Raw genomic sequence first — 26,374 nt, forward strand, 5'->3', positions numbered from 1 at the left:
ACAAACCAGGCATAAATAGAACTAATGATCAAACACAAAACAGCTGGGTGAAATGACAGGATAATGAGTCCGGGAAGTGTGTTATGGGAAATGAAGTCCAAGGGTGTGGTGAGGAACAGTCCGGGTTGGAGTGCCCTCTAGTGGAATACAACAACTGTGTCTGAACCAGTCCATTTTATTTCACTTTAATAAAGATCACAACATAAAATATTCTTGTCACATGCAACAAAAGGGAAGAATATATCAGATCACAAAACTCTGCACTTCTGGTTGTACCTAGGATATCTAAGTCCACTAAAGGAGGGAGAGCATTTTCAAATTTGCCTCCTAAACTCTGGAATAGTCTTCCTAAAAATGTTTGGGGCTCAGACTCACTCATCCAGTTTAAATCTAGATTAAATATTCATCTCTTTTGCCAAGCATTCACATAATACATCTCATAACCTTGTGCTGTTCATAACATTAATGTAACTCCAGTTATATCAGATCAAATGCACATGATTATCTTTGCTTAATGTTATGAACAGCAGCTATGCTAATTATTCTCCATTTGCTTATCTGTTTTATCTCAGGATGCCCATCCTGAGGTGACTAGAGAGTACATCAGCTCCAGTTTGGATTCAGCCTCTTATGATGACTTCAGATACCTCAACACCTGTGAAGAGACGACCCCAATCCCTTGGAGGACTTCAGATGGCGCAGACTCTGGATCAACATGCACCATTAACAAATATCAGTTTAATAGGTCAACAGACAAAATAGATGCTGTTTGTGCCAGAGAAATGAGCCCCAGTCCACCTCACCATAAATCTAGAAACTCTCATATGATAAATAATGGTTGAATGCCTGTCACTTTATCGGCATCACAGGGGAATCTTGTTTGACAAAGGCCATGCCTCCAGTGCAGTCTATCTCTAAAACAAGCAGTGTTGGGTATAGTTACTTTGGAAAGTAGTTAGTTAGGTTACAACGTTACCATCAATTAAAAGTAATCAGTTATGATACAGCGTTACCTATTCATAAAAGTAACGCGTTAGAGTACTCATGCGTTACCAAAAATTAAAAGCCGTTTGCAGCGGCTCACACATGACAGACACAGCCCCCGGCCCCTTTAAATGCACCTAAGTCATGACTCCCGACAATGAATAACGTCAGTCATCCGACTAAATTAACACTGCAGGATAACAATAACAGGAAAGACAGTCAGCAATAGGCTATTCCACATGGCGTTTTATTTATTTATTATCACAGAACATATTATTAATCAAAATTCGCACCTACCCAGCCCGGGTAGCCTAGGCTACTGCATATTATGAGCACCACAAGATAACTCCTGATTTTTCTTTAACTTTAAATAATGCAGTTATCAAAGTACAAGTATGCTTACTTGTAAACACAACCTTAAACAGGCTTGCAGATTTAAATCCATTTAGAAATGATGAACAACCAGCCAGCAACGATCTAACAGAAATTAACAGCTGCCTGTCAAACAAAAATGATAACAAACCGAATTAAATCCTTCACTGCCACACAGGCAAATGACAAATCGCTTAATAGCCGAACTAATTATTATTGGTGTTTGGATGCGAGATGTTTTTTTAAATTTGAGGTAGAATTTTTGGCGGTCGACAGAAGCTTTTCACCAACGCAGAGTGTGCATTTTACCGTTATGTTCTTTTCTTTTTCGTTGACAAATTGAAAATAATGTGCGTACTTCCATAAACCAAACGCTGTCCTCTCTGCCATCTTGCCGGGATTTCGAAAAAAAAAAAAACCCACACACACAGGGTTAGGCGCAGGGCACAGACAGACGTATCACAGCCATTGACTTTACGATCACAGAGCTTCGGCTCCGCTGATACATCAGCAGGTGGCACAGTAGACCTAGGCCTACTGTCTGACAAAAAGCAGGCTGCAGTCGGGATTTTCCTTTCCTTAAAATAACGGATTACTTTTTTTAAAAAATAACGAAGTTACTGATTACTTACGCACGAAACTAACGCGTTATGTTACACATTTCAGGAAAAAAGTAATTAGAATACTCTAACGCGTTACTTTGTAACGCGTTACCCACAACACTGAAAACAAGAATGTCACAACTACATGGCATCCACTCAATACTGATTTCAAACCAAGGAGATAAAAATAGTCAAAAAGAACCCTAAACTAAGCATTTTCCCCTTTAAAATTGTATCATTATTGTAAGAGATTATGTAAATTATGTATGAGATTATGTATGTTTTTGGTCCAATAAACCTTTGGTCAAATACACTGAACAGACAAGTCCATGCAGTTTACAACAGACAAGACACACATCCACCCAACTCTTCAATCGCCTGATCTTGCTTTGAGTTTTGAAGATTCACATTTTTTATTTGCTTTTTTACTAATTTCAAGTATAATTTTAGTTTTCATACTTTGTAGTATTAACTTGTTCCATCTGTTCCGTCTCTATAACATAACTTTATCAAAAGCCATACTCAAAATAATACCATGAGAGTTTCAAAAGTCCAAAGTTTTACTTGTCAAATTCAGAAACTGCAATACTTGCTGACAATGAGATGTGCTATAAATGTGCCACTGCTGCTACATTCAGCAGTAAATTGTAACTACCATCACTCATCTCCAGCATCTCTGGGGCATTTATGATTCAGCAGCATGAACTGGATCCACTCAGATATTGTGTCAGAGGCCCAGCACTGGAGAAAAATTGTCTAAAGTTTGTGCGGTTCAGTTTGAGGCAATTTGGTTCAAACTAAACGAGAATGTAATTTCATTTATATTGTCTTTACAGTGTTTCACAGAGAAAGCATGTACCACCATAATTTGCTGCACACTGGTTTATTGTTTTTGCTTATATTGTAGTGTAAATTTATAGGGTTTGGTTGTATGAACCATTTGAAACGTGTACTGTTTTTTTTTGTTTGTTTGTTTGTTTTTTGTTTACCTGTGTGCTGGTATTCTGCGGTCTCCGGCGAGGAGGACGACATCGCAGAGTTTCCTGGTCCTCAGGTAGGCCTCCATGCGTCTGAAGGTGTGTTCAGCGTGACTGTGAGCCTGGAAATGTTCATCTGACACACACGGCTCCATCGACGCACATGAGGACAAGGTCGCACTGCTGTTAGATGTCCTGCAAACACACATGCACTATGTAAAACAATTCACATTGCAAATCTGAGTCAATCAGAATGTAACTTGATGAAATTAAGAGTTTTTGTTCATTATAGTCTTTGTTTACACTCTTTTTGTTAAGTATTATTCATAAAATAGTATTCATATATTCACCAAATTCACCATCCTGCTGTGCTGACTGATTAAAGCATAAAAGAACATAAAAGTATTTAAATAAATAACATATTAATATATTAAAATGAAACTTTACAGGCAGCGTGCCAGTACAGATTTGAGTTCTTATTTTTTGTGTGTGTGTCTTATTGTGCTTGAATGGTTTAATAGCACTTGAATGAATGATAACATGATCATATACTGTAATGGATGCTGTGTTTATTGCATTACATATTTTTGATATGCTAAACTGAAAAAAAATTGTTAATTTTGACAGCCCTAATTAAAATATTCTAATTCTAAACAGGTTATTATTGTTAACTAAAACTATTAAAACATTTCTGTTATAATAAAGCTGAAATATAAATATTAGTTGAAAAACTTAATAAAACTAAATGAAAATTAGAAATTCTGCCATGGCAATAAACTGAAATAAATTTCAAGTTAAAGGACTAAATTCTTAATTGGAAATAAATTAAAACTAACAAAAACTAAAAATGAAATAGAAAAATATTTGAAACCTAAATAGCAATATTATTTAAAAAAATAATAATAATAATAATAAATGGAGCATTGCCAATTCCACTTTTGTTCATCTTCAGAACACAAAATGAAGATCTTTTTTTGCTTTCTGTCCCTCTATTGACAGCTACGCAACTACCAATTAGATTCTTCGAAATGTTCATAAAGAGATCGTAAAATTAATCCATATGAATTGAGTGGTTTTCTGAAGAGAGAGTCGCTTTATATGATGAACAGATTGAATTTAGGCTTTTATTTGCATATAAACATTCATCAACTCACACATCATTTGTGGTAAACAGATGCTCAAGCATGTTTGACACATGCGAGAACCAATGAGGTTCATCAGCACATTTGAGCTTCCGCAAGAGGTTTGTTCTCGTGGGTCAAGCAAAATTGTTTGAGCTTCTGTTTATGTTCGCTGAATGAATGTTTATATGTGCCTAAATTAAATCTGTTCATCATATAATAAGTCAGTAATTAAATGACAGAATTTTCATTTTTGAGTGAACTAACCCTTTAATTGGCCTGCAAAGAATAGAACAACAGTGACAAATTTAATTTTACAAAAAAAAATCTAAATCATTTTAAATGGAGGCATAAGCTTTCCTTGCAAAATTAGAGCTACACACACTTTAAATTACACACACATGCACACGATCAATGGATGGATAAATATAGAGGGCTTTAGAGAGCTGTTAGTAATTAGCTTTGATGATGAAGCTGGCCATGAAATACACAAAGCAATTTAGCCGGTTCCCAAACGGCTGTCGTCTCTACTGCCTCTCGCTCCCTCTCTTTATCTCTCGCTTCCTGTCATTCTTGTCTCTCTCTCCCTCCATCTCTGCAGATTGCCTTGCAATCCCCATTTCCCAAGTTCACACTTATTTTCTCTCCTAATGGCGCTCTTGTGAACACATCTCTTATAGTAAAAATTTTGTCCACATTTAAGGCCGCTGAGCTTCTGACTCATCCATTATCCTTGATAATTAATAGTTCTTGCTGTAATTAATCACAATAGCCAGCAAGTGAGCCTGCGGAGACGTCGATAGTAGACTTTAACTGCTCGTTCTTTTCAATGAATCACAAGTTAACAGGTTAACACGCTCAAGCACTGAAATGCAAGTCATTTCCGGGCATATATCCGTTACTGAGAACCAGAACTTCAGGTTTATAAGACTGTTATATCAGCTAAATCCACTGCATGTTTATATTACAAGACAGGTTCCAGATACACATCCAAAACAGATCTTTGTTGTAATATGTTAAAGGGTTATTTCACCCAAAAATGAAAATTCTGTCATTTATTACTCATCCTCATGTCGCTCTAAACCCGTAAGACCTTCATTCATCTTCGAAACACAAATTAACATATTTTTTGATGAAATCCATGAGCTATCTGGCCACAGATAGACTGTTACACAACCCCCACTTTCAAGTCCCAGAAAGGTAGTAAAGACATCATTAAAAGAGTCCATTTGACTACAGTGGTTCAACCTTAATGTTATGAAGTGATAAGAATACTTTTTGTGCGCAAAAAAAACAAAAATAACTTTATTCAACAATTTATTTTCTTCTATGTCAATAGAACGTATATAGAATACTACAATACTATATACTATATACGAATATACTAATACAATAGAATACTACGTAGTTGACGTAGTAAACACAGTGCAGCACTTCCGGGTTCTATGTCAGAATGCCGGCTCTTTATTGGCCAGCTCCTGCGTCAACATCTCACGCATGCATCTGCCAATACCTAGTATGTGTTCTGACATAGAACCAGGAAGCGCTGTACTGTGTTTACTACATCAACTCCGTAGCAGTTGGAGACTGACATGGAGTCGGAGGCTGACTTCTGGGGCGTGACGCTGCTCGTGCGACTCGTGACGCAGGCTCCGTGTTTAATGTTTATTTTGTTTAATTAGTATTAAGTGTTTTGTAGTTTTTGTTTCATTTCTTTAATTTATTATTTGTATGCGAGATGGCTAACTTCTGGGCAATTCTGGGCCTTCTGGTGTTCATTTCTCAACCAGAAAAACCTCCGCTAGTGTGGCAGATACTTCCCATCCCCTTTATAGTTCATTTCAGGTACTTCCATTAGGTAGACGGTATAAAGTACCTTTGGTTAAAAAGGCCAAGTACAAGACCTGCCACTGATATTTTAAATAGGATCTTAAGATGAGTTTTTGTCTGTGAATTTTATTTTAAATTATTGTTGTGTGCTTTGTTTGAGCCTTTGTCAATTTTCTACGCCTGTGTAGATAGACAATAAAGCTTTTTGAACTGAATTGAATGGAAGAGAAGAAATTGTTGAATAAAGTCATTATTTTTGTTTGTTTTTTGCACACAAAAAGTATTCTCATCACTTTATAAAATTAAGGTTGAACCACTGTAGTGACATGGACTATTTTACTACCTTTCTGGGCCTTGAAAGTAGTGTTTGTGTTGCAGTCTATCGAAGGCCAGATAGCTCACGGATTTCATCAAAATATCTTAATTTGTGTTCAAAAGATGAACGAAGATCTTACATTTGGAGCGACATGAAGGTGAGAAATAAATTACAGAAATTTCATTTTTGGGTGAACTAACCCTTAAAAAATGGTATTAGAATAAATAAATGAAAAACATACTCTACAGAAATAGTAGTAATTTTTTAGCATACTTATTGAATAGAATAAAACTATTTGTAAGGTTGAAGGATTTCTCAATTTGGGAGAAAAACTGTATGTGTGTGACATGCTTGAACCATAAGCTTTTTTTTTCTCCATACAAAAAAAGGGTGATTATTTTTATTTATAAAGTTAAAAAAAGCTTGACACAAGTTAAATCCATTTCTAGGGTCTTGAGAGGTCATGCTATTGGCAAATATCAGTAAAGGGAAGAGCAGCATGTCACAGTGATGATCTCTGGGGTTTCAATGTGCTCAGCAGCAGGAGATAACAGCAGTCAGACTACAACCTTTTATAAGCCAAGATCTCTCGGCCTCACAGATCATGATCAAATGGAAAATCCATTTCATTCAAGCAGAAAGTTCAAAACAGAGCCCATTCACACACACACACACACACACAGCTTTCAATCACACTATTTGAAAAGAAGACAGATGGTGAGAGAGAGTGTGAGTATATTTGAGCTCACAGCTCCAAATCTCTTAAACGCAATTAAAGACTTGCAGTCAGATGAGCATAGAAACTTAGTCTATCAAGTACCTTAGGGAAAGAATGAGAGAGATGAGGAAGAAAAATTCATGGAGAAGAGTTTTCATGGATATTTGAAAGCTATATGGCAGAGGGCAAGATATTCAGATAATTCTTAGATTTTGTCTACTAAAATTATTGTATGGTTTCAGAAAACCTGGAACATAGTGATCAAGCTGTATGAACTAATTTTTGGTGCAGTCCTTTTTTGTCCCTGATCACATCCATTGTATGGACAGGGAGCAGCGTTGTAGTCAAAACCAGCTCATTCAAGTCAAAGTCCAGGCCGTGCCCTAAATAGTCGGGAGTCAAGACTAAAACCAAAGGAGGGTCAAGTCAAGACAAGTCACAATTCAGACAGTCTACAATATGCTTTCCTTTGCAGTGAATGAAGCCAGGTTTTGTTTCAGTGTCACGCACAGTGTGCTCTGGTCCAGAGACACAATAGTACAGAATGGATCATATGTGCATGACGGCACAAACCAAAAAAGTTCTGCAGTGTGTAAGATCTCGATTCTCGAAATTAGTGCGGATGATTCATATGATTCCCGATAGTTCCTGAACTTTGAAAAAGTACAACCTTGTGAGCAGGGACTTTCTGAGGGTAACGTTTTTACCCCGAACTCTGAACTTTAGACCGGTCTTAAGTACTACAACACTGGACAAAAGCATTGACAGCATGCTTTAAAATCCCTCATTTTAAGTTTCACAGAACAAAGTAAGCCATGTGGGTCTGAATTTTATTTTTGAGTTAACGGTTCCTTTAAGACAGAGATTTTGAAAGTAAGAGAAGCAGACAGGAAGAAGGAGTGCAGATGCCGAGACGAACTGCAGAGATTCTCTCTCTTAAGCGCTTTAGTAAGTTATGGGTAGCAGGTTTTCACCCTCTGGCTCTTCTCAATGCCAAAATTATTTAGTCTCAAATGAAAACAGAGACTAGAGGCAACATTAAACACATACACACTACTATCTCAAACACAGCAAACACACAGGCAAACTTACAATCCTCCAAACACGACCTACCTAAGTAAACATCACATACACCCCTGCATGAGTGCAAACACACAGGAGAGAGGCAGCAAGTTATCTCAAAAAGCCAGATAAACGCCTGCCAGTTCCTGAACATCCCCAGTGGGCACTCGTCCATTCATATTTGCTCTTTTTTTCTTACTCCCTAAGTTTCCTCTTCACAGAATATCCTCCTTATTTCCTGTCTTCCTCCTCTGTTCTTTCTGTCAAACATCGGGGTGTAACAGTAACTGAAAGTAGTGACACTACTAACATACTATACAGGAGCTACATTCTACAGCACGACAGTATCCACAGCAATTTTTCAGTAATAATTTTTTTCCAGTGTTTTTATATCACATTGTTTTCACACGCAGCACTGCCAAGCAAACTAAAGCAATAATTAAACAAGCATTTCAAAACCTTCCACCCTCTTATATAGCAATGGACAGTTTCATTTTAGTGAACCGATTGGTACGGAAGATTCATGTCAACCAAGCAGTGCGAAAAAAGTTAAAACCATGAACCATTTGAATGAAGCCATTCTCTAAAACAATGTTCATCTCTCATTTGATTTCAACTCAGTTCTAGAATTTACCATGTCTTAGTTTTTTTGTAGTTAAATCAAAGGTCTTACAAATTTTGACTACAACGTAGCCCAGGAGACAATGGGCCTACAGACCCAGTTCTGGCTGCATCTATAATTCAGATTTTTAATCCCTGTATCCGCTTACATATATTTATATATAATCTATTTTTAATCTCTATAATAAAAATGTATAATTCAGATTTTGATCTCCATATCCATTTACATATATTATATATATCTTCCAAGGGGTTTTTTCCCTCCTAGGACTTTTTTCCCAGTGCTAGCACGCTGGGTTTTTCTCCTAGGGGTTTTTTTCCACCCCTGGGAGTCAGCCGACATTGGCTTAATGTAGCACCATCTTGTATATGTTACATATTACCACGCTTGGTTGTACAGCTTATTTTTAACCACTTCCCTTTTTCTGTGCTTCTAATATGTAAAGCTGCTTTGAACAATTACCAATTGTAAAAGCGCTATATAAATAAATTTGACTTGACTTGACAAATTTAAAACTGCTTGATTTATGTGAATCGTCCCAACAAACTGATTGACTAAAACATGTAGTTTTCAACTCAGATGTAGGATTTAGTATGTTTTATTAGTTGCATTTAGTAAGAAAACATTAAATAAAACTGGAAACTACAATTGACTGAAAAACAGAAAAGCAACTCCTTTTATTATATACAAAATTATATTTTATATTATTTCATATATTTTTGTACCTATGGCCCAAGATGCTGGAATAGGTTCCAGCATCCCTGCAACCGGACAAGCGGATTGGATAATGGACAGATGAATGGATTTATATAGTATAAAAAATATAGCCTCCTTAAATGTAATCTAATATAACATCGCAATTTAACTTCAAGTTTTGAGTAGCGTTTAGCCTGGGAATCTACAATTTCAAAACAGCTTCTCCAACACTGTTGGAGACACTATTTTTCATTCTTTCCTTTCTGTAAACTTCATTTTCTACTTTTCAGAATTCCCTCTCTCTCGCCCTCAAGCCCTTTTCCCTAATCACTCCATTATTTCAGTCTATGCTATTGTTAGTTTCCATTCGCCTACAAGCACAAGGCTCTCTCTCTCAACATCTCCGTCTCCTCCTCATTTTATGAGTGTTCTGCTCTATTTTCTAAACCTCTTGCTGTCAAAAGATCTGACATTCAGTCCTTCAAAATGAAAAGTTAAAATATGCATATTCATGTCTAATCACTTCAGTTAAGGTTAAAGAGAAGTGTGGTGGTTTCCAGGCTATAATGAGCTCCACTGATATCTGCTGTCACTTCAGAATGGATTTGAGCTGGGATTACGACACCATTTGGAGATCTGGATCAGATTTAAGCCTCTGTAGGCCAATTCAGAAGGGAATGAGGGAACATATCAGATGGAGAGGGAAAAAAGAGGGATATTACATTTTAGAAAAGTCTGGTGAACATTAATTATGTAAACACATATCAAACAGCATCTTACAAGACTCTGAGTCTTATTCTACAAATGGATACACATAACCACACATTTATATATTGACAACTTCATGGAGATGAGGAGCCATGCACATAGAAAGCCATTAAAAGGAGAAGGAAAGGGGTGTAAAAAGAGGGAGAGGAAAGAGGAGGAGGAAATGGAACTGAAAAAGGAAAATGGTGTCATGTGGGAAATTAAATATTCAAGTGTCCAAAATATCAATTCACTTCCAAATCAGCAAACTCAATTATGACACATACAAGAAACAAGTTTTAACCTGCCTGATAGAGCAGATATAAAAATAACCTTTATAAATCCTTCTGAAGACATCCTGCTCTTGTTCAGTTGACTTTATCCAGAAGCTCTTTTCTAACTCTCTAGACAAGAAACTTTCAAAGACAACACTGTTTTCAGGGTTCGAATTGAGGGAGGAATAGGGGTTTGTTAAAGGAATCTATTAAAAGATTGCCCTGACATAACATTTGATTGTTTTTCATGTAGCATATTAAATTTTTCATCAGCAAACTGCAAGTTCTAGAAACGCCCAAGTGTGAAGCACTTTATGTTCGGAAGATGACCGAAGTCCGGACAGTGACGCTGCTGACGTGTTATATAGTGCGCCCGCTCTTCGTTTACAGTCTGAGGGAGACGCACGCTGTATTCAAGCTATTATACATTGTTTGTATTTTGGTATTGCTATATTTTTTTAAATGGTGCGTAGGTGCCCATGTTGTGGATGTCCTAATCGCATCAATGTCCGGAGCAGAAAGGGGTGGTAATGCATCAATAAGCTGGATGCCAACCACCGTAAAACAGGAAAGAAGAAGAAGAAGGAGCATCACTGTGGAGTGAAAGCGGACATACAACAGACCCAGAAGAGAAGACAATGCTGAATAAAGTCGTAGTTTTTGTTATTTTTGGATCAAAATGTAGTTTAGATGCTTCAAAATCTTCTAACTAACCCACTGATGTCACATGGACTACTTTGATGATGTTTTTATTACCTTTCTGGACATGGACAGTATACCGTACATACATTTTCAATGGAGGGACAGAAAGCTCTCGGACTAAATCTAAAATATCTTAAACTGTGTTCTGAAGATGAACGGAGGTCTTATGGGTTTGGAACGACATGAGGATGAGTCATTAATGACATAATTTTCCCTTTAAAGGTAAAGGGTTAGGAATGACATGAGGCTATGTAAATGATGACAGAATATAGCCTAATATACTAGGTAATAAAGTTTTACATTTTTTACTTGATAATACACAAAAAGTAGTTTTAAACATGATTTAATTACTGAAAGTGTTCTCCTGCACAGGCTTTACTCATCCCTCTGGACATAAAAAGATAAAATACGTAGCCTACACTATAAATTGAAGACCAAAATAAAACCCATCTTTCTCTAATCCCAGACATCAAATGGAGAATTTAACCACAAAATAAAGGATTCCTCCCACACTCTCCATTGCTCTATAGTTGCCTGTAAAATAAAATGTGTATGAGTGTCCACATAAATGGAAGCGTGAGCCGGAGGAAGAGAGGAGAGAGCCCTGGTTTGAATGCTCAATGGATATCAAATGCTTTGCCCCATTATCCCAAGATCGTAATTGCAGTTTTCAGTTCGCTAGACAGCTTTCTTCATCTTCCTCTCTCTCTCTCTCTCTCTCTCTCTCTCCCTATATCACGCTCTTGCTTTCTTGTATGTCATAAACAGCCCGAGGGCCTGGAGTCATACTTGAATTCCCAAATAGTCACTACCTATTTGTGCTTCTACTATAACAAAACTTGTGTTTGAAATAACAAAGATGTGGCAGTCAAAGGCACATATGTGGTTTGTGAATGTTATGAAGAGGGCAATTTTCACTAAAGTACATTTGGAGGACAAAAAAAAAAAAACACTGACTACGTTTACATGTGCACCAAAAATTTGATTATTTTCAATAATCAGAGTAAGGACTTAATCGCAGTAAGATGTTTATATGACAAGCAAACCTCTTCACTCCCGTTTACAATCCATTTTCTATATTCTGATTATTCACTAAGAATTGTGGTTATTTTTATCACTATTATTCACATACCCCAATGAACAACTCACATACAGTAGGTGTGTCACTGGCCATTGTTTCAATCTACTTGCATCAAATTCAAAACAAATAAGGACAATACATTGAATCTCGATTAGGATACAAAAAATCTGGAGCGATTCTGATATTTTCCGATGTATTGCGATTCTCTCTTAAATACTATACGTGCTTTAGAAACACACATACACTGCCTGCTTCCTTTACATGCACCACTTAAACCTCATTCATAAAGTTCGAAAAGGTTGAAGCGAATTATAAATCTCTTATCATAAAAGCAATCTGAACCAAAGTGCAAGTATATTTAACCACTTACATGACTCAGCCGAATGCACTACGTTTTTGACCAACAGTATATTGCATTCACGTCACGCAACATTGTCAACATGAGGTCAGTTTCTTTCCAAAAATGTGTTGCCTTCTTTACCGACATGTTTATGAATCTGAGAATGACAACATCATCCATTGCTCAGAGTGGAATAGATGCGTGTTCACATTCTTGTTTATTACGTTTAAAATCAGGAATATAAGGTATGTTTTGCATGCTGGGACCAGCATGGGATGCTGGATGCTTGTTTGTCTATCCCCTCAGGTCCCATTGGGAGGCGGGCATGCTAACAAGGGCCCTGTTTCGACCTGGTATTAAAGGATTAGTCCACTTTCAAATAAAATTTTCCTGATAATTTACTCACCTCCATGTCATCCAAGATGTTCATTCTTTCTTTCTTCAGTTGAAAAGAAATTAAGGTTTTTGATGAAAACATTCCAGGATATTCTCCTTATGGTGGAATTCAATGACCTCCAATGGCCTCCACATAAATGAAAGTGTGAGCCGGAGGAAGAGAGGAGAGAGCCCTGGATTGAATGATCAATGGATATCAGATGCTTTGCCCCATTATCTCAAGATGCCATCCAAGATGTTCATTCTTTCTTTCTTCAGTCGAAAAGAAATTAAGGTTTTTGATGAAAACATTCCAGGATATTCTCTTTATGGTGGACTTCAATGGACCTCCAAACAGTTGAAGGTCAAAATTGCAGTTTCAGTGCAGCTTCAAAGGGCTTTAAACGATACCAGACGAGAAATAAGGGTCTTATCTAGCAAAACAATCGGTCATTTTCTTACGGAACGAACGCGCCAGTTCCGTTTTTTTCCGTAAGAAGAATAGGGAAGGAGTAGGACATAGAGCGTAAGTTTTTTGAAGAATACGGCAAGCGGAAGCACGTGCAAGGTGATCATTTGTGTTTATAAAGCATATACAATTGTTTTGTTTTTTTTTAAATTACAGATCGTTTCACTAGATAAGATGAAAAACGTACAGTAACAAGTTCTCTCACCATTCCTGATTTCTTTACAGCATTCAGCATGGTATTGCAGCTATCGGAGCAGAAATGAAAGCTCTCTGTATGTTTTTCCGTCATCTCCAGGTGTGTTCATATGTAAATTGCGCAAGCTTATTTTGTCCATTAGATCAAAAGATCTAAAAAAATCCCTACATTTACCCACCCATAGACCCTGCCCTCGAAGAAATCAGGACAGAAGTTGCTGAAAGTGAACAAAAGAGACGAATTAGAATACCTTGTGGAAACAGGTATGTGTCTCCCTCGTCCACTTGTGATTAGATCGACCAAAAAGCATCTTAATACCAGGTGGAAACAGGGCCAGGGAGGCTAAAGACTGCAGTCTATAGCATCAGTCGCTAGTGCGACTCTTGAGGCCAGGGGAGTGAGGTTTACTCGCACAACTCCTACTAGCTAGCCTTCGTTACACTCACCCCCCTAAATCTTACTCCCACTTGGGTCATGGCACCAATGTAACCCCTCTGGTCCTACTCGCCCCGCTCTGTAAAGGCCTCGAACCTTCTAGCTGGCCTCCGTTACATTTGCTGGTTCCCAGCATGGGAAACAGGAGTGCTGGTGGACCAGCTATACCAGCTCAATTTTGATTGAGAACAGCATGGGACAGCAAGAGGGAATTCATGCTGGTTTATGCTTGATTTTGTGCAAGGATGATTATGAGCTTAAATCGCATTAATTTGCTCAAAGCACTGTTTTTACATTCAAGTTCAATCACAATATTGCCTAAATCTTATTAGAATTGCATTAAGTGGGTGCATGTAATTATGTACTTTATGCATCTGTTAGTTGAGTTAAATATCAAGGTGGTGAGAGACAGTTCTCACAGTTTTCAGATTCAGTCTCTTACATGTGTGTTTGTGTGGTTATCTCTTCCTGGTATGAACTGTAAGGAGCAGCAGCAATAGGTTCAATCTACTGTCTCCAAGGTGATGAGTGACTAAGTGCCTTTCAAAGCTACACCACAATGACAGACCCACATCCTTCGCTCTCTCTCATAAAAAAAATAAAAAAAATAAATAAAAAAAACCTAGTAAACATATCAACTCACACAGGCTAGTATCAGAGCATGAAGTCCACAGTACAGTCAAGCAAGCAACAAAGATGCTGGCACATATATAGGTCATTACTAAGAGTAGAACACAGAATGAATCGTCAAACCCAAGAATGGGTATCAGATCAGACACCCTTGCACAGTCTTTTTCCAGTCCCACACTACACAGATAAAGCACGTACAGTAACATTCTGCAATCCCATAAAGTATTGTAACGCCTCACAGAACTAAAGTCTGTTTTCATCTTTTGAACTCTTGCATAAAAGTTTCACAGCTGTTCATCACGCTAAAGATCATTACGCACAATTTATGTACACATCACTTCCTTACTGAAGCCAAAGTGTTAAGAGGATGTTACATCATAATCGCTCTACTACACGCAAGTGAGCTAATTCATCAATGAGATGGGTGGGATAACAGCTTCATGTCACAAAAATTTTAAATATCTTTCTCACATATTGATAGTTCACCAAACAATGAAAATTCTGTCATGTTTCAAGGCTTACTTTTCTTTCTGGAACACAAATGGAGAAATGTTGTCTTTATCATGAAATAAAACAAAATATGATGACTGATTCTTGTAGATGTCAAGCTTCATAATGGATGCAAAACCATTATCAAATATCATGGCGGTCCAACAAGTAATGTATTATATTCCAAGTCTTCTGGAGCCATACAATAGTGATTGTGTGAGAAACAGACAGCGACAAACTTGACATCCGCCCTAGACTTGCATGAAGCAATCATGAGAGATGACTGGATGTCTGATTTGTGAACAAATTATGTGTTTCAGTCTAATCTTTTCAATGAATCAGCTGATAATTCACAAAATCTGAGCTGCATTCCTCAAAAGCATTGTGAGCTAAGTTAACCGTAGAGACCGGTGTTGCCAAGTCTGCAGTTTTCCCGAGGAATTGGGCAACTTTTAAGTTGTTGCCGCAGGTTCATTTTTCTTTCCGCGGGTTGATTTCCACCCCCGTATGAATGATTTCGGCACTCCAACACCCTCAACCCCCTACTTTGACTGGCCATTGGGCTACTTTTGTTGCACAGACCTGGCAACCCATGGAAAAGACCATTAGTTCTACAATAGCAATGGCTCTACAATCTAATTTAGCTTGCGATGCTTTTCGCTAACGCAGCCCAGGGCAGCACTTGTCAAAAGCACTGTAAGCATATTGGTGCCAATGATTTCTATGATCTAGTCTTATGATATTTTGGGAAACAGCCTTCATTCATGAATCAAACTGAGTGAGTGTAGCTCACTGACTCAATCTGCTCGTAGATGTTACTAATTCACAAGTCAGACATTTAGCAGTGAATTACAACTTAAATTTGAGTCATTACTCAAACAAAACTACTTTATGGCTTCTTAAGTTCTGGAATATAGCACATAACAGTTACACTTTTAAGGTACTTTTATATCCTTTCAAGATTTGACATCAGTCACCATTCATTGTTACTGCATGAAAAAGATACATCAGGACATTCTTCAAAAAAATCAAAAACAAAGTCATCTAGGTTTGGAACACCAAAATGGTGAGTAAATGATGACAGAATTGCCATTCATGGTCAAGTAACACCACACCCATAACAGCCATAGAGACTTTCGATAAGACATATGTCAAAATCTATGAAATATTTGACTGCTGTTGTTATTCAACCTCCTAAACAAGAGGTGTGGTGCGGCTTTTCCCCATAAATGGTCAAGATTTATTTTTTCACCATTTCTAATCATCAAAGAATTGCCTTCACTAGCTCGTTTTTGATTTTACTGTGGTGTGACAAATAAATTTTTATAAGTACATATATTCAGTACAATTTCTCAGTTAATATGAGGTCATAAAAGCGTAATGCTTAAAAATTTCTTAATGATTGTCACCGAAAAACATGTCAGCTTCCCCCCAAAAAAATGTCATATCAACTGCCCAGTTATATTGCGTTAAATACAACAGCCTATACCTATAGTGCATTGTACTTAACATTAAGGTGTGAATGCGTTTCCTTTTCACCAACACCATCTATAGCAGCAGAACTGATACAAGAAACAAGCTGATTTAGCCGAAAATAAATAAATTCCACAAAGATACATGACGCAAAAAAGGACACACTAAAAGAAAATTGCAAAGCCCTCACATTTATGGAAAAATAAATGCAAGCACATATTACTGCCTATTATAAACAGTGTTTTGACATCATGTTAATTATTTGAATACACCATATGCACTATTTATCATACAGAGAGAGTGTGAGGAAACAAAAAGGAGGGCTCGTGGTAACATAGTTTAATCTTAATAGAGAACAGCTGGCGATGCATCTGTTGTGAAGTGGTACCAGTTTCAGTACAAGCGCCCTGCTGTGCTCGACTGGAACCACACCAGTAATACTTCCCATACCTGCACGAGCTGGAGTCAGACTCCACGTTATTATTGTTCTCCTCGTCTCCAGGGCCAGGGGCGTCTGATACACGCGTGGACTGCTGCTTCTGCGGCGGCGGCTGCTGCTGTTGCTGTTGGTGCTGTTGGAGCGGCTCCAGGCTCTCGCTAGAGCGCGAGTGAGCCGGGAAGACCCAAGGCGCCGGCGGGGAGCTCCGGCACTCTTGTTGGCTCATGGACCGAGGACACGCGGAGGCATTAACCACCACTGCCGCCGCTGAGTGCCCGCTGTTTGGACCCGAATCCGCAAACTTTCGATTGTTGTTAATGTTGGAGGAAGAGTTGCCGTTACTCGAGCTGGCACCGGCAGCGGCGCTGGAGCTATTACAGCCGCCAAGAGATGGCTGATCACCGCCGGACGAGGAGCCTCCGGTCCCCCGGCTGCTACCACCGCTGCTGCTGAAGAGATCTCCCGAAGGCTGGTTACCGGGAGAAGGAGGAGATGTGGGGTGGCCGAACCATCGCCAGCGGATGCGCAAGATCTGTTTCACGTCAAAGTCCTTCCTGGGATTCGACATGCCCGAGACTCCGGTAACGGGAGACGCGGGGAAGGAACGACGAGCCTCGTGATCCGTGATTGTCTTGGTAACAGAGCACGCGAGCACTGCTGGCGATGATCACTGAGGCGACGTGTAGAGTGAGACTGAGTACGGAGGAGGAAAGGAAAATACACACCTCTCTCTCTCGCTCCCTCACTCACTCACTCCCTCACTCACTCACTCTCACGCAAGAGTCAAACACGTAATCTGTGCGGTAAAACCTCAAATGGTACTTTTCATTCGCCTACGTACATCAATAGAAAGAAAAATATTCAAGCTAACATCTGTCAGCCAAATGTCAATTCATTGAACCTTATTACATCATTGGCATGATAAGAACATTATGCATGATGATAAATTCAAAAATTGACTTTTGGAGTAGATGTTATGGAGAATCAATAGCCTACCTAAAGATGCACTGCACTCAATATTATTTTGCTAATTAAAATGTTTTAAAAAAAAAGAGAAATTAAAACCACTTTTGAAAAATATAATTAAAATGCTGTGCACATGAAATTATTAATATTCATTTCGGAGAGCAATTACTAAACTATTTTGTCAGCCAAACCCCTTTGACCTATTTATTTGAAGTAGGCTATATTTTGAGATTTTAAATTAATATTTCCATCATTTAAAAATATTCTCATGTTCACGATTCTCATATGTTGGCTCATAGTCAAATTACACGCAGGTAAACAAATAAAATATTTCTAATATAATTTAAAATAGCCTATATATGTTTTAGTAAGTGTTTTATTTTCATCGTTTTTAATTTTCAGCATTTTATCAACTCACAAACCCCAATTTGGGAAACCCTTTTCTAGAAAAAGAAGTTTTAAATGGAGCAGGTCACCTCATGGGTGGAGCCACGTTGACATCAATTGACCATTCATGGGCATTTGCTGTAGATTCTGCTCACTGCAGAGCCAGTGGGTGGAGCTTAACATCCATGGTCCAACCCCACCCTTAACCCTATCGCTAAACATTACTCCACCCATTAGGTCCACATAAGTTGAGCTGGACTAGGTCAAACTTCACCCATTGTGTCCAGAGATGCTGGACGTCAAATGGCTCTGCAGTGAGCACCACCTGATTTGACGCGTTCTTGCCATGTCATTATAAATACCATAATTTCGTGATGACAACACATGACGTTCTACTAAAAGCTGTACAGGAATTATGCGTTTCTATGCCAACACCATCAATGCCTAAATTAATCTGCAGCGGTCAGGTTGTACAGTGGTCATACAAGTAGGAGCTCTCCGAAAATTCTTCGAAAGTTGCTACAGATCAAGAATGAACAGCAGAAGAGCTTGAAATAGTGTACCTTAAATAGCATTTAAAAAAGTAATACCTCATGTGTATATAAATGAACACACTGTGTATATTATTAGTAACTTAAAAAAATCTATAATGAGGTCCTCATCTATTAAGGAAATGAATATTTAAGCTTACGTTGACCACTACTCAGTCACATCACACATGCACCCACACAATCTTTTTTAAGGTAAGCCAAAAAACACTGCAGCCTTGCACATCAGCAAAGATTCCAGCAAAATTGCTCCACCAGCATCACCCCCAGAGTCTCAAGGTAACCTTTATTTTCACTGCACTTTAAAAATTAGTACCATGATGACAAATACACCACTTTGCTGTTTTTAGCACACACATGGTTCTCACATTTTACGCCTGTTGATTCTTTGACCTTTTCTACTTAAAACTCAGTCAATGGAAATACAAACCAGACAACCGCTCTACACAATCGATACGACACATTAAAGCTCAATATCCCTTACACACACATTTGTCAATACCACAACAGTACACACATCCACAAGAAATGCAAAAAGATGAGGGGGAGAAATTAATGGCAGGAAGATGTGAGAGAAATGAATGCAAATGCTATGAAGTGTGAAAGAGATTTAACAAGTCAATAGAAGTTTATTGTATTTCATTTTAACAGACAACACAAGGAGATGTCCATCTGCTGCACATAAACAACTGCATCACTTGTTTTCTATGCGCTGTCCCACACATACTGAAAAGACAGAAAGAAAGGAAGAAAGAAAGTAAACAGAGGGGGGGAAGGGAGGAGTTTCGGTTCTATAGCTTAAGTATTTTCCTTGCCACAAACCTGCCTGTAATTTATGTTCTGTGCAAGAGTGAATGTGATGCCACCCATCCATGGCAAACTGCAGTCTGTGCGAGAGGGAGCGAGACAAAGGCTAAATCGTTCACAGCGGGATCAGCAGTGAGTTTGGTCTCAATTCTGGCCATGCAAACCACAACAGAGAGCTGGAATTTATTCCTGCTTTTGTAACATTATTCACAGATGTTGGCTCTAAGGGCACATAAAATAAACACAGCCAGACCCACGTGCCCCGAGTGCCGCTGACAAGCAGCACAACATTAGTATACTAGTGGAATGGAGACCAGGATTCTTTCATTTTATCATCATGTCCCGGAAAATTACTGGTTCAGAGCTGAATCATTCTCAACGGGCAACCAAATACAAACCACATAATGCAAAAGAGGCAGATTTTAGAGCATCTTACCCATAATGCTTCCCAAATATAGCTTTTGCCTGAAATAAGCGCTTTCCCTGAAAGATCTGCAGGGTATAGGAATAGATCCCCTAAAAATACAAATAATGAAGAAAAAAAATCTGTTATTATTTACTTATGCTCGTGTCGTTTTATGGAATTCTTCCATGGATGTTTTGAAGAATATTTACACTGCTCTCTTCTATACAAATAAATCAAGGTCTGACAAGCTCCAAAATCGACAATAAAGCACCATAAAAGTGATCTATTCTAAATGCATGTTATTGATCTCATTGTGAACAATCGTGTATGTTTTGTTTTTTTTGGACCTCATAATTTTTAATCAAAATGTCAACTTGATCTTATGGTGACTTATGCCAGACTTCCTCATCATTTAGTCCACTTATACCCCACACCGTTTCTTAAAGGTAGGGTAGCCAATTTGTTCCAGAAACATTTTTGTTTTGCTTATTGAAAGTCTCTTCACATCCTGATAGCAATCACTAAGTTAAGTGGTCTAAATGTATTTATATGTATATATATCATCTGTGGAAGGTGTATGACCATAAAATGTTAATCCGAATGCAATGATACGATGTCCTACCTGACTGTTAGCGTATGTATTTTCATACCTCCGCACACCCTGCTCGTGCAGGCATCACACGTCATCAGCTTATTTCATGCTATGCAGAGTTAGACAGACGTCAGTGACCGAGCACCACAACCAAAACAGCAGGCACATTTAGGGTGCGTTCACACTTGTCATGTTTGGTTCAATTAAAAGGAACTCTGGTGCCATTGCTCGGTTAGTGCGGTTCATTTGAACATATGTGAACGCTGCCATCCGAACACTGGTACGTACCAAACAAGCGGACCGAGACCGCTGAAAAGATGTGTCTCGGTCCGCTTCCAAACGAACTCTGGTGCGGTTCGAATGATACATGAACGCAACACGGACCAAAGACATGTAACCGAACCAAAAACTGGAAGACGAGACTCTAAAATGGAAAGAATCCTCACGCATGTCGGTTTTTCTCGTCATAGACGCGAGTTTGCCCATGACAGACATCAGACGCGCGTCTCCTCGCAGCAGATCGTTTGTGTGTGACGGAGGGATTCTCCCCGCTGTTTTGACTACTTTACACATTTTATAAATTTCACTAGGGCTGGGCGATATATCGGATGCTTTTGTCATGCGCATTTCGTCAGTAAAGCCGGTTCCCTGATTACCGCTAAATCGCCATCACCTGCTTTCAAATGGAGCGGCATTTAATAAACAGAGCCGTAGTTCACTGACAAGCTACGCAATATCACGTTCAATATCGATATGAATCGCCTTCGATAACGAACGCAATATTGTGTGGTTTGTCAGTGAACTACGGCTCTGTCTATTAAATGGCGCTCCATTTGAAAGCAGGTGATGGCGATTTAGCGGTAATCAGGGAATCGGCTTTACTGACGAAATGCGCGTGACAAAAGCATTCGATATATCGCCCAGCCCTACTCTTCACGAGTTTCCAGCTGGCCAAAATACCATCACATGCAGGCTACGGACAGCTACACACACACAACGAGCGCATTTACCTCAGAAAACAGCATTGTTTTGGATGTTCGGTAAGTTCCGTCTCAAAATAGGCAATATGTCATAAAATCTGATCAATCACGTTGTGAATGTATCCCTATGCCTGAAGGTTCGGTATCTTTTGGTTCGGTGATAAAATTGCCAATCTGAACGCTAATCGGACCAGGACTAAATGTTTTTTTTTTTCTTTGGTCCGGAGCAAATGAACCAAACGAACCGAACTACAAGTGTGAATGCACACTTACAGTTCCTCCTGAACCAAAACAATGAGCTTATGCTGCGTTCAAGTCATAACTACCGTAATTTGGAACAGATGAAACCTGCAACGTTATACTCGGAGCAGTTTGTGACTCGAATTTATGCGTTTTAATGGCAACACTATCAATGTTGAAATTAATCTGCAGCAGCCAGGTGATATAGTTCGGTGCTCTTTAAGTTATTTATGTTCATTATTATTGAAGTGTTATGTGCTTTGAGACATGAGGTAGTTTAACAACATACGTTGTGCTTTTTTTTGCTCCCTGTTGTATGTATTCATGTTTTTTGAAGGAAGCGTGGTTGGAGATGCTCCAAAGGGAGGGTGGGATCTTATTAAAGATAGCTCGCTATTGCTAGCCTCTCTGAAAATTGCCTACCCTACCTTTAAGGATGGTCACATTTACTGTTGTTTGGTGAATTTTCGCAGGCAAAATAATAAACCAATTTCAATAAGAATCTACAATTTGTATGAAGGCAAAGATCTGTTTCAATTCGGAAGAAAAGATCTGTCATTGCAGTTTCATCGCAATCTCAAATCTCATTCACACACAATCAATCTTGCAAAATCCAGTCAATAATAATCCAATTTCAATAGGAATCTACGCAATCAAGAATTTTGCGTGAGGGCGAAAAATCTGATTCAATTCGGAAGAAAACATCTGTCACTGCGGTTTAATCGCCTTCTCAAATCTCATTCATGCACAATCAATCTTGCTGTGTCACAATCAGTTATGAGAGACATGAGCGCCAATGACATTTGACATCAGTAGTGACTGCATGCTCTAAAAACTTTATTTTCTTTGCAAATATACTTGGAATATTGCTGTCATGTGTAGGTTCAGATGATGAAGAGAAGGATGAAAAAGGTTCCAAAACAAGGTTTTTATTTACAAAACAAACTCAAATAATCCAATGCGAGAATCAGGTAATGTGCAGCATGTAACAAGACACAAACAATACCGGATCACTGAAGTGAGCACACAGAGAAAAATAAAATGCACAGTGATAATGAGACAATGACAAACAGTTGTGATAATTAATGAGTGTCCATGGAAACTGATGAGTGGTGGGAAACTGAACAGAGGAAACAGGCAATGGATGAATGCAAGTCCATGAAAATGAAACTAACTAAACTTGATTGTGACAAATGCACACTAGTCATATTTAGGGCCCGAGCACCGATGGTGTGAGGACCCTATTGGAATTGCTCTGTTTATTATTATTAGTAGTAGTAGTAGTAGGGCCTGAGCACCGAAGGTATGAGGACCCTATTGTAATTGCTCAGTCAATTCAATTTTTGCAGTTTTTCCAATTCCAGATGTTGTATTTAACAAACTCCTCCTACAGCTTTAATCAGATCAACATCATATTTGGTCAGTCTAATCTAAAGGCCTTTGCGACGTTACATTGCAAAGATCTTGAGTTTTCACTGAAGGGTGTGTCCGTGGCGGCTTGACAAAATTTGATGATTCACCATGAAACAGGAAGTTATTGTAACTAAGGTATACAATGTCGGATCTTCCCCAAACTTCACATGTGTGATAAGAATCCTGGCCTAAAGACATCTACATGCCAACATTCAGTTAGTCATAGCACCACCTGCTGGCAACAGGAAATGGCATGCTTTACACTGTAATTCAATCTCAGAAACACATTTCAATATGCCACGATTACCAAACTTGCTAGAAACATGTTAAATCATGCAACACTTGGCTGAGTGCTAATGTATGCGATTACAGGTAAGAGGAAGTTGTTGTAACTCAGGTATACAATCGGTGCATTCCAAACTGGACATATAGCCCTCCGAAGGGCACTTTGGAGTGAAAATAATCATGGCCACCATATTGAAGGGTTGTTCCAAACTGATCAAAACTGGCCACTTCAAAGGGCCCTTCGGAATGAAGGATTTCGAAGGGTACAACTGATGGAAACTTCGGGCCCCCATGATCCTTTACAAAGGGAAGTTCTTTGGCATCACAGAATAGGTACAGGAGGTTAGGAGTTCGATTTTACCTATAAATGTATGTATAATATTTTCTATACTACTGTAATATTTATACAAGTTAGATTTGGTACATTATTATGGTCAAAATGACATTGTACTTCAACAAAAATACTTTAAAGCTCCTTTTATCAGTCCATTCATATGTTGAAAATACATAGACACAATACATTGAACAAGGGTGGGGTTGGACCATGGATGTTAAGCTCCACCCACTGGCTCTGCAGTGAGCAGAATCTACAGCAAATGCCCATGAATGGTCAATTGATGTCAACGTGGCTCCACCCATGACAACATTGAACAAAGGGCGCAGCTTGCACAATCTACTCCTCCTTGATTGACTCGTTAAGATGACGCTGAATTGCATTCCAAAAAAAGAGTTTTTTTGACCCCTACACCCTTCATCCCTTCGAAGCTCTTACTCCAGAGGGTAAACCCTTTGAAGGGATTAGGGCATAGGGATGAGCCCTTCCAAATGGAATGCAGGGAATGTCCAATCTGCTCCAAACTTCACATGTTTGATAATAGTCCTGGCCTGAAGACATCTTCACGGCAATATTCAGTTACAGTCAAAGCACCACCTGTTGGCAGCAGGAAGTGTGGCAATTTGAAATGACTTTAGGAATAAATTCCAAAATTCTCCTGTATTTACTCGCTTACATGCATGTCACCCACTGTTCACTTTTTTCTTAAGGCCAACAGGCGGTTAGCCCAGGTGCAAGGGCCCTTTCATCGCTGCTTGCAGCTTTAATTTATTAAGCTTTTTTTAAATGGACACCTGGTCACTATATGCTTCTGTTTGAAAAAGGTATTATGAATATTCTTCAAAACATCTCTTTTTGTGTTCCAAAAAAGAAAGTCAAAAGGGTTTACATCAACATGAGACTGAGAAAATTACAGAATTTTAATTTTTATGTGAACTGTCACTTTAAAGGAATGAACGTGGCAGTTGTGTTTGTGGGAGGAGATTAATTACAAGGAGGAATTTAATGCTGTCCCAGAGTGCTTTGTTCCCTGACAGCAATGCTGCACTCCTGTCAGCTGGAACGGAGACTGCAGTGAGTGAAAACACAGGTCTCAGGTCAGTAGCCATACTACTTTAAAGGAGTCAATGGTGACTCTGTGATGGTCAAAGCTTTATTTCACACTGATTCAGATCTGGAGAAAGCAAGCCTGAAAGGAGTGTTAACCTATGTATGTGTGATCATAAATACACACCCACGCACACCCACATTCATACAGACACACTGTTGTCACAAAGCTTTATGGCGAGCGCGACAGCACGAAACATCATTGAGTGATGGGAAGGATGATTAAGCAATTTATTCTTTATGGCCCCTACTTATTTTCTCAAGGTTAATCCAATTCGTCTCTCCTTCTCTCCCTCTCCTTCTTTCCACCCCTTCATTTCATCTTTCCTGCATGTAAATCAAAACTGTCTAGCAAATATATCACACAAATGGGCATATGGAGGAGACGCTGGGCAGACTAATTAAACTATTGCATGATTCAGCATTTCTTGTGGTGTGAAAAGAAGGACTACAGTAGTACTACAAACCTGCACATATGCAACATACACAGGTTAGAAACTTTTTAACAGGTGATTGCATTAGGTGCCTTACTCAAGGGCATCTCAGTCATTTCCTGCTGGTATTGAGATTTGAACCCACAACTTTCAGGTTACCAGTCTGACTCTCTAACCATTAGGCCACAACTGCCCCCCATTAATATTTTATTGATAAAAAATAAAAATAAATATGATTTTAGTTTACATCTTGATTGTGTTATTTTTAGCATTTTAGTTTATTTTGCTATATTAATACTAATTTATTAAATTTAAAGGTAACACTTTTGTATGGGAAACACATATTCACACATATTAACTCAATAAATTCTTAATTTACTTTCAAAAATTAAAATTTGATGTTTATCTGCTTACCCCCAACGCATCCAAGATGTAGGTGACTTTGTTTCTTCAGTAGAACACAAATGATGATTTTTAACTCCAACCATTGCCGCCTGTCAGCCGTATAATGCGTGTCAATGGGAACTTTATAAATAAGAGTCAAAAAAACTTAAACGATCGGTTTGTGTGAGAAACTGAACAGTATTTATATAATTATATATTTTTACCTCTAAAACACCACTATGTCCAACCACGTTCAGCATTCGCTTAGTGAGGTCTGATCGCGCTCTGACAACTGAAGTGATGTCTCTTGCTTATACTTCAATGAGTGCTAGACATCACTGCCATTGTCAGAGCGCGATCAGACCTCACTAACCGAGTGCTGAACGCAGTTGGACATAGTGGTGTTTTAAAGGTAAAAAATTATATAAATACTGTTTGGTTTCTCACACAAACCGATCGTTTTGTGTCTTAGGACATCAATGTGTAGTCATGAGCCGCAGGGTTTAATTTGGATTTGTCTGTCATGTTTTTTTACTTTTA

The 26,374-nt window shown here is 38.5% G+C and overlaps 1 protein-coding gene across 2 annotated transcripts in view; it reads right to left on the reverse strand.

Annotated features, from left to right (window-relative positions):
• The window catches only part of klhl5 (kelch-like family member 5), an 80,796-nt gene that overhangs the window by 39,860 nt on the left and 14,562 nt on the right, over positions 1 to 26,374 (reverse strand). Inside the window, exons 1-2 of one of the 2 annotated variants that reach the window (XM_067405276.1) lie at positions 16,963 to 17,625; positions 2,948 to 3,130 (exon numbers count right to left, since the gene is read on the reverse strand). In XM_067405276.1, the coding sequence (XP_067261377.1) occupies positions 2,948 to 3,130; positions 16,963 to 17,519 (740 nt within the window). In that variant the 5' untranslated portion in view covers positions 17,520 to 17,625. Of the gene's footprint in view, positions 1 to 2,947; positions 3,131 to 16,962; positions 17,626 to 26,374 lie in introns of those variants that run through there. The other variant, XM_067405277.1, reaches the window with a different exon arrangement.

The sequence above is a fragment of the Chanodichthys erythropterus genome, chromosome 12, assembly GCF_024489055.1.
Source record: "Chanodichthys erythropterus isolate Z2021 chromosome 12, ASM2448905v1, whole genome shotgun sequence".
In the NCBI taxonomy this organism is placed as follows: domain Eukaryota; kingdom Metazoa; phylum Chordata; class Actinopteri; order Cypriniformes; family Xenocyprididae; genus Chanodichthys; species Chanodichthys erythropterus.